Here is a 10,452-nt window from a genome sequence, read left to right on the forward strand (position 1 = left end):
TTCTAAGAGACTTCCGACGTAACTTTCTTATTGGGTTATTAAAATTCTGTTAAATAAGCAACTGCTTCATTTTACATTTTTTCCCATTTGAATTTTAAACGCACCTAGGTTGCAGGTTGATTTCTATATAGAATGAATGCATTGGAATTAGAAATAGTTTTTTTAAGTTACAATCAACTATCATTTAAGGCAAAAGTATGAAAGTGCGAGTTGCTTAAATATGATGTGACACAATAAAGCCACTTAATAGTGGCTAACCAGTCAAAAATAAGTAGTTGCTAATTATCAGTTAATCATGTAAAAAAGTGACAATAAATGGTGTAAATGCTTAAATAATCTATCAACTTTAAGCATTGACATAGCACATGATATTAGAATCTTACTTAAATAAGCATAATCCAACATCAGACATAAATATATAAACTTCTACAAGCATAGGTAGTAGTACTCAATTCACTCTAGTTGTTATTTGTATAAACTAAATACATTTTCAATTCATCATACATCTTTATAAGTCCTCACCCTTATCAATTCTCATTGGAATTTTGGTTAGAATACCTCTGAGAAGTTCAATGTAGAGTATAGCATACAAAGTCACAGGGAAGCAAGTGAATATATAAATGGGGAGCACAATTTGCTTGTATTTTTGGTCAATCAAAAAGAAATTGCCAGAGCAGAAAGCAATGAACATTGCAATGATGGACAAGAAAAGAGAACTCAATCCCCAAAGAAGTTTCCTTGGCAAATCAATTCTAAAATCTATGGCTTCTTTTCGAGAAACGAGTATCGAAAGGAACATTATGAGTGCAGTGACAGAGAAGCAAAGGCCAATTAGTGATGACATAGCAAATGTATCAAATGGAAGTTTTCCTTCCAATGCAGGTTCACCTGTGTCACCTTTATTGCCACCTGGTATAGTGCTTGATGTAGCAAAGGAAACACCTGCAAGTAGACCTGCTACTACAGAGCAAGATTCTGATGTTGTCTTTAGCCATTCACTACCCTTTTGTACTAGACAATTATGTTTATCCTTGAATGTTTCTCCTGCAGTTTTGTTCTTTTTGTTGGTTTTAATTGTAAAATGCTTTGGGACTAGTCCTTTCACATACTGCTTCATGGTGCAAGTATATCAAATTATCAAGAGATATTCTATCAATGACAATCATTTCAACTTTCAAAGTTAGACTTATTAAAAAACTACATGTCATGAACTATTTTCATAATCTTTTATATACACTATAATAGGTGTTTAAACTAAAAGATAGTAGGAATGGATAATGTCATACATTGAAAAGAGAAATGACATGAAAATGGTTTATAAAATGGTATCAAGCTAAATGATCGAGTCACTCACCATGTTATCTACACCCCCAAATCTAGAGTGCTAGAGGTGGCGGGGTGTACAAGAAGAAATACAAATCTTGTATTTGAAGGAGACAAGGCTTTAAAATATACTATCAGATAAGACACGCCTCTGACATTACTAGTTGATTTTTACTGACGAGTTAATCCAAATTTAAAATGTGAAAGAAGATAACCCTAAACAAGTTCTTGATAAATCAATTTAAACATGGTCAAGTTAGATTTAAACTTATGCTTATATGAAAAAAAAAAAAATACCTGAAACCATTTGATATGCCACATCAATTGCAAGGCAGCTCCATGTATGTTCCAATCTTGACCACTTGGTGTAGCTGCCAAATGTAACATTGTATTGTCTTCATTATCTACTTGTCGGATTAGGCTATCAAATACTTCCTTTTTAGCGCACTCTTTAGACCATTTCCTTATTGACTCAACAACAACAGTCCTTCTGTTCTCAACTGCCACTAATAATATATTTTTATTTTCCAAGTTAATTTCATAGATGGAACTTGGTATCTTTTTTATAAGCACATTCACCATTTCAACTATACCATATCTTGCTGCAGTTAATATTGGTGTTTCACTTTTCAATGTTTCAGCTTTCTTTTCTTCCTCAATTTTCAATGTTTCTAACTTCTTTGCATCCTCACTTTTCAATGTTTCAGACTTCTTTGTATCCTCACTTTTTGATGTTTCGCACATGTCTTTGATTGTGTCTTCTGTTAATAATTTTATAGACTCAATTAATAAATAGAAAACACATTCGATGATCAAATTGATTAATTAATAATTGACATTTTTAAAAACCAAACTGACAAACAAATAACACAATTAGCTTATGCTTTTATAAATTTGATGCATTCTAAGATGATAGTGACATTACCAATCATATTCAAGGATCCATAATAGTTACATACTCTTCAAAAATAACCTCACTTTGGATCGTGGTTTCCATTGTGTTCAGAAACTACTAGAAATGTGCATTGCACGAGGTGATATTGGTTTTAGTTTTGTTATTATAGGATCTTATAATCTAATAAACTTAAGTAGAGAATATGATAATCTAAAATATGGTAAGCATCCAATAGGTGTGTTTGTGTCATTGGCCGAAATTCTCTTTGCAATAAATATCAAAAGAAAAAAAATACCTACATTAAAACTTTAGAGCAAAACTGCAAATGTATGGTGAAATATCATTGAAAAATGAATGATTTTCAATCACACAACCAAGATTGTGATGTCCAGTGAATTAATAGGATGTAAATGACCCCAAAGAGGCAAAGACACTTATGCTTTGCACTATTAAAATGTCTATTTAAAAAAATGTATAATTTATATATTGAAAATTAATATTTTTTGACAAAATATATATTAAAATTGATATATGATATTAAAATATCATTTTATGTATATCAAAATAATTTTAATGATATGTGCATAAAAGTTTGTTGTATGTATTAATATTTTACTTTTGATATATTCTCTTTTATAAATAAAAAAAAGTCAATATATTCTCATCTTAATTTGTGAGTAGTGACACACCTCAATTATTACTCATGAATTATTTATTTTCATTTCTTTATATAATTTTATATTGTCAAAAACTCAATCATAGAAAATATTGTGAAAACTCAAAATAAATAGCAGCTCACCTTGCAACTACATAACATTGATTCGAAGATGTTAATCAACCCCTTTTAACAATTGTTCATACCTTCCTAAGAAAAAATTGTTCATATCAAACAACTTTGTGGATTTTACTAATTGTTTGTTATATTTTGTGAGTTAAATCTTTTTTCTCTAAGTCTAGTAGTTGTAAAAGTGCAAATAAGCGGGAAATACAATGTCTTTTAGTTAGTGTGCATAGGTTTATTTTTTATTTTTAAAGAGGGTCAAAGACCCAACGAAAATAAAAAGTTAAACAACTATACAGATATTTTTTAGCATGCAAGTCATGCAAGTTTCAGAAATATAATAAAAAAGCAACTGATGAAGATCGCTATTATGGATAGGATATGTTTTATTATTTAAATTTGTTAAAAATAAGAAATATTAATACATCTATATGACATATTTTAAAGTGAAATCTAATTAATTTTAATTTTGAAATATTCTATATACAAACTTTTTTATGTTGGATTCATGTAATAGTGAATCCAATTCTAAATATAGTATTTGTTCGTTTATATTTGTTATCGTGACGATGCTGTGTGATTTTAATAAATTCACTACTAAATAAGAAAAAAATTTATCGTTGTTGAACTACAAATATTTAGGGACCACTTTAATAATTTTGAAAATGTTGGAGTATTTGTTAAGACACTAAAAGTAGAAATTCAATCTTAAAAGTAGTGTATTTAACTCTTTAAAATTTTAAATTTTGATTTTTTTTATGTAATATTTTACTTTTTTTTAATTTATTAACAAGAATATTTAAGCCCTTGTTAACATGATTTTAATAATATACATACCTTTGTTTAGGTCGTAAGTCGTCTTGGAATCGGTTCCACTCACATTTCGAAGTGGTTTGGTGTTAGCTCCATAGTAGGAATCATAAGGTTTCTTCATTAAAAAGGTCAATAGTTCCCTTGTTAACATGATTTTAATAATATACATACCTTTGTTTAGGTCGTAAGTCGTCTTGGAATCGGTTCCACTCACATTTCGAAGTGGTTTGGTGCGAGTTACAATGTAGGAATAAGTGATGGTATTTATAAAAAAATGTCAATAGTTGACTACACCATTTGTGTTTTTGTTTCATTTTCCTAACTTCATGTACCCCTTTTACAATAAAAAATCGAGATAGTCAAATCTAAGTTCGAAAAAATAAATTAATTGAATATAATTAAAGTGTCACACTGACACGTGTCTAACATTAAAACGTATGTTTTCAATTAAAAGTATCGGTGTCTATAATGAAACAAACAATTAGTTATAAATAATGAGATCAATTTAGTTAGGAATTTGAGACACATACATACCTACTCCAAAAAGACCAAGGATATAGATGTATGCAAACTTCAGGAACCAAAGACATGTAGCGTAGTTTTCTGGAAGAAGCTCGCAATCAGATGACATTGATATACTGATTTGTTGCTGATCTGACAACACTTTTTGTTTATTTTCCTCATTATCATATGACATTGATATATTGATATGTGGTTGCTGATCTTGCAACACTTTTTGTTCCTTTACCTTATTATTAGAAGCTGCAACTAAAAAATAATTTAATTTCTTTGAAACAGCGTCAATATATATATAATTATAAAAATTGACAGTACATTTATTTTTGATTGGTTAAATAAATTATATTAATTATTGAATAACTAAAAAAATTAATTTATACTAAAGATTAAACTTTAAAAAAAAATATTTATCTTAATCTACTTAGACATTTCATTTAAGAAATACAAAGTTATTTGACTTCAAAATTTATGATGCAAGAAGCTACATACCTTTGTGAATTAAAAATTTATTGATATTAAATGATGGGCCAAACAGTGGACTACATAATTTATATAGGTACACTTGTAATTAAAATCATCAATTTGATTAATGGTTGTTCTACTAAAGTGAAACTTGTTTTTGACTAATGAATAAGTGAAACTTGAAAACTCTCATAAAATTTGGATAACAAAGTTAAATGGAAATATAAGGAAATTGTAAATACAAGATAAACTAGTGTACCATGTCTAATGTGAGCAGCAATTGGTAATTTGGCGATCCCCAGTTGACATTTACGAAGAAAGAAACCACATGTTTCGTAGTTCTTTGGACATGAAAGGTGTAGGTTTTCCTGATCTTGTTTCATATTATAACATTTGATAACTTCTTCTATGTTTAGGTTTTCCACGGATATATCTTGGCAAGAACATCAATAAACTAGATCATGAGCAACATATTGTTTATAAAGTTCATTTTATTTAATTAATGATAATTTTTTTCTTGATTTTCATTTTAATACTTACACGCACATGCATAGTAAAAGTTCATTGATACTTAATAACAATAGTGTCGAGGGAGAGGGAGACCTGCATATGTCGTGGTCCCTCAAATTTTATAGGTTCATTTGAGTTATACATAATCAATTATTTTATGGTTTTAAGATTAGTTAATTATAGAACAATTTTTATATAAAAATTTGTTAAATGCATATTTTGTTAAAGATATAAGATTGACTTAGTGGTTGAGGTTGGTGATAAAAAAAGCAGAACTTCTATTCTCACTCACAACATAATTTTAAAAGTTACTAACAATATTAACACACCTCACATAATTAAGAAACCAAAATAACTCTTTAATTTTATATAAATATTAGAATTTTAGTCATGATCCCCTAAATATTAACTTCTATCTCTACTATTACGGAATGTCAAATTGATATTCTTATTATTTGAATCATCTTTTTGTAAAACATGAATATGATTGATCGGAGAGTTTTCTTGTCAAATAATGTTTTAAAGCAAAAATTAGTTTAAATGTATCACATGATAGAAAAGATATCTAATTAGGTTCACACATTAAATCTCTCACCTATCATATTTGCATTAGTCTAATGAATATGATTGAGATAAAAGGAAAAACTTGGAGAGACTATGTCAACATTCAGGGAAGCATAAAAGGAAATTGTGATCAGCTGTCTTGTTAAACAACTTTTATATATATATATATATATATATATATATATATATACTTTAGTTGAAAATTAATTTCATATAGATCATTTATGTAAAATTTAATTTATACAAATCTTAAAATTATTTTATATGTTATTGAAATATATCAAAATTAACTGTTTACACATTTTTATTAATTGTCTGTGATTTTTTTGAGTCTCAATAATCAAATATTTTTAAATTTGTATAAAGTTTTACATTGATGATATATGATATTAATTTTCAATCAATGATAATTCTTGTAAAATTTATATTCATTAAAACAAAACACTGGAATATTATATCAGTATAATTTGATGTATACTCTGTATATATATATATATATTTAAATAAATTTTGTGATAAAATATTAAATAATATATTTTTAATGGTTAGATTTGTGATATATTTTAATTCTATATAAAGTTATAGACTTACAGTGGTATAGAATCTTCTTCCACCATGTCATCTTGCATCCGCTTTCGAATGCTGAGGGCCTAGTAGCAAGAAGTTTCAGAGGTGTATAACCCTCGTTGTTTGTAATTCCACCAAGTTTAGGGAATGTTTGTATTATTTTAAGAGCCAAATCTGTTGCAATAAATACAAATATTAGTAATTTAGTAAATATTTTTCTAAACTGTCCGGAGTTGTAGTACATGATAAGGAATTAAGGATCATTGTTTATTGCTTTTTTTTTAATGGATTTACTTGATGTGCCTAAGGTGACCGCTATAACATAGTTGAAATAGTTGAAAGTTATCTTTCACAAAAAAAAAAGTGACTAAAAGTAATAATAGAAAATAATAATTTTTTTTTATAATTCTCTTATCACAAAATTTAGTGAATAAAATAGTGAAATGTTTCATATTTTCTTTCTCTAATTTTTTTTCATTACTTTTTGTCTTTTAATAGGAAGAGATGAGTATAAAACATTAATTATTAGTTGTCTTTAAATCTTAGTTCAACTAACAAATACTTAGATTTGATGTCTTGTCCTAACTTCATATTTATGTAAATTATTTATAGTAGAATTTACTATTATAAAAAAAATAAAAAATAAACATTAATTATAAATTGTTATGAGAAGGTTGCATTTTTGTTCTGAAATATTACTCTTTTTATTTTCACATTGATTTTTCCTTTCCAAGATTCTTAGAGATTGTTTGGAAACATCACTTTTTCTTTTCATTTTTCCAAATGATAAAGTGGGTCATTAATTTGTACCAAAATATGTGTGGGTCATTAATAGTCCCCAAGCTGTCGGCAGTACAAACTTAAATAGTCATTAACATTATTTTATTAATAACAAGTTTTCATTCCTCTAATAAAAATAATGGGTCATTAATAAAGAAGAAAGTGAATTTTAAATATTCATAGTTAAAAAACACATAGAAATTCATAGTATTTAAATTTTCTATAGCTGATATTCACAATACAACAATTATAAAATCAATTAGATTTTAAACATTGTTTTCACTCTTTAATCTAAGAGATTTCATCATGTTGTATTTTATATCGATCATAGACATCAAAATTCATAATATATATCTTACCGAAATATTCTCCCAAAATGGCGCAGTGAAGGATACTATCTCCGTTGCTTCTAAAAAGATATTCAGAATAAGAAACAAAAGGGAGCAAATACAAGAACGTTTCTTTTTGACAAAAAAGTGAAGCAAGAAAGAAAGGTGTCTCTTTATTATTATTATCAATATCAATCAAATCCTTCCTTTCATAATTTTTTCCAATTATGCACTCACAAATTTCTTGAAACCCTCTCGATGCTGCAAGGTGCAAAGGTGTGTCCCCTTTTCCGTTCTTCATTTCAAATGCTACCACGTTTCTGTGAAATAATATTGAACCAACAAGACTTCTAACGACACTTTCGTTGCCTTCGTTTACTGCCATGTGGAGTGCTGTCCCTATACTTTTGTTTATGTTCATTGTGCTGAAATTTACATCCAAGTTGTATAGTCTCTCAACTTCTTTCCAATTTCCTTCTATTGTGCACCCACGAAGCTCGGTCTGTTGTTTTTGAAGCTTGGTCTGTTGTTCTTGAAGCTTGTCCTCTTGTTCTTGACACATATAAAATAATAAAAGTTAATATATTAAACTTAATCCATAAGTAAAAATATTCACAATTATATTAAAATTCACAAAAAAAAAAACAACTTAAACAATAAGAAAACAATGTCAAAATTAATAATTATATAAAATGTAAATTATATTCAAAACAAGGAAATAAAAACTAATAATTAACTATTTAGAAATATTGAATTCGACCGAAAGTTAAATCCATCTATATACAATTGATTATGTGCTAAGCATAACCATAATACATTTTAGGGTTAAATGTATTTTTAGTCTATCTATTTTGTTAAAAATGAAATTTTATTCCCCTATTACCAAATTCTTTGTATATTTTTGGTATCCATCATTTTTTATTATGTGGCACTCTCATTAATGACATGACTTAGATAAAATAATTAATATGTCATTATCATTGTAATTGATTTTATTTATATATTAAAAATAAAATATATAAATATTATTAAAAATTTAAATAAAATGAATAAATTTTAAATATTTTAATATATAATAAAATAAAATAATTTTTAATATTTTAATATATAAATATATAATAATAATTAATAATGACATAAAAAATATTTTTTCCAACTCACAAATGTTACTAAGATAGTGGAGGATAAAAATAGTGGGGGATAAAACTGTGGGGGATAAAAAAACTCCTAAGAATTGGTTAATAGAGTGACCAAAAAACTGGTTTTAGAAATGAGATAGCTAATAGTTTTTTTTAAGCAAAATAGATTAATCAATATTGCATTTAAGTCTATATATTATTTGTGTAGTTAAACATAAGGATATACTTTCTATGGTCTCAAATATAAGAGAAATTGAATTAACAAAAATTGATGTATGTAGTCTAAAATTTGGACCAAATACATTAACTTTTGTTGATCAAACTCTCTTATATTCAAGACGAAATGGAGTACTTACTTACTAAAACAAAACATAAAAATTCGGGTAACCATAATTACCCATCAATATAAGAAGGCCATTCACCCGTATCTTAGAAAATATATTGTCTAACAATATCAGTATTGTGAATTGAGTTGAGTCTTAAGAAGTAATTGGTTGCAATTTACTATTAGGAAAAGTGAATTGCCAACATAAATTTAACACCAAAAAAGTAAAATTATAGGTCTGAAGTATAACCATATTAATTATAGGTACTAAGTATATTCATCTTAGTTCAATATTGATTAATCTTTATTGAGAATTTGTTGGATATATAAAGTATGTTATTTTTTCTCAATTGAATTTTGTTCGAATGTACAAATTGAAGATTGAATCTCTGACTATTTGTTTAAGATGACGATTGAGCTCCTTACAACCCAAACTAACTAAATATTGGTCAATGAAATTCGTCTATAATTTTAGAATTTTTAAAATATTTAAAGAGATAAAATTAAATGATCATTTTTTAAAGTTGAAATACCAACATAATTTTTTTTAAAAAAAAAACAAAGACAAAGCTCGTCTATAATTTCATTGCTATATCTTAGAGATACTAAATTTAATAACAAACTTTATTTTTATTTATCAAACTAGCTAGTTGTGAATTTAGTCTATTTTTACGAAAATTTTAGTCTTTTCTATCACTTACATATATTAATTAAAAACAGAATTACTAATGAAAAAAAAAATAATTAAAAAAAATTGTTCTCCAATTTTATCGATTCTAACATTTAGTGATAAAATTAAATATAAATTTTTAATTGGTTTTACTTGTGACTTTTTTTAATTAGGCATGAAATAGAATTATTTACCATCTTTAATGGTGTTTGGGTTGTCATAATCTCCCCCTTCAATATCAACAATACGGCTCTTGTTTGTCTTCAAACTCATGATTGTCTTCAAAGTTGAAACTCAAATTGAATTGAAAGATGAAGAAATAATGTGAATTTGGAAAGCAAAGTTTACCCCCTATGTGATTCTTCAAATGTAGTTGAACCTCCTATTTTATACTAATCCCGAATATTTAAATGAATTTGAATGATATGAGAATATCAAAAGAAATTTATTCCAAACATGCTTTAAAACACAGAAGCACAGATTTTTTTTAAAGCACAGAATTAAAGTAAAAAAGAAAAAAAATATATTCTAAAAAGTTAGCTTCTATATATATTATACAAGTAAAGTATATTCTATTTTAGTTTCAACAGAACTCACGATATACACGTTTTTTCATTTTTGGGAAGGAAATAGAACTTTTCTTCTTAAGTTTTATCTCTCCTTATTAATTTAACAACAATAATAATAATAATAATAATAATAATAATAATAATAATAATAATAATAATAATAATAATAATAATAATAATAATAATAATAATAATAATAATAATAA

The 10,452-nt window shown here is 26.3% G+C and overlaps 1 protein-coding gene across 6 annotated transcripts; it reads right to left on the reverse strand.

Annotated features, from left to right (window-relative positions):
- Positions 1-338: 338 nt before the first annotated feature.
- LOC101499994 (uncharacterized) lies at positions 339-10,078 on the reverse strand. 6 transcript variants are annotated; one of them, XM_073368245.1, is made up of 9 exons: positions 9,872-10,069; positions 7,781-8,095; positions 7,574-7,623; positions 6,459-6,608; positions 5,053-5,226; positions 4,101-4,574; positions 3,837-3,952; positions 1,621-2,084; positions 339-1,111 (listed from the first exon to the last, which is right to left on the reverse strand). In XM_073368245.1, the coding sequence occupies exons 6-9, from the start codon at positions 4,124-4,126 to the stop codon at positions 509-511; spliced, it is 1,209 nt and encodes a 402-aa protein (XP_073224346.1). In that variant the 5' UTR covers positions 4,127-4,574; positions 5,053-5,226; positions 6,459-6,608; positions 7,574-7,623; positions 7,781-8,095; positions 9,872-10,069; the 3' UTR covers positions 339-508. The 6 variants fall into 6 exon arrangements, with proteins under 6 accessions (XP_073224346.1, XP_027189169.2, XP_073224345.1 ...); XM_027333368.2 differs by having other exon boundaries at positions 7,574-8,095; XM_073368244.1 differs by having other exon boundaries at positions 4,101-4,580; positions 7,574-8,095.
- Between the last annotated feature and the right edge of the window lie 374 nt (positions 10,079-10,452).

This window comes from Cicer arietinum, chromosome 5 (genome assembly GCF_000331145.2).
Source record: "Cicer arietinum cultivar CDC Frontier isolate Library 1 chromosome 5, Cicar.CDCFrontier_v2.0, whole genome shotgun sequence".
Classification (NCBI taxonomy): domain Eukaryota; kingdom Viridiplantae; phylum Streptophyta; class Magnoliopsida; order Fabales; family Fabaceae; genus Cicer; species Cicer arietinum.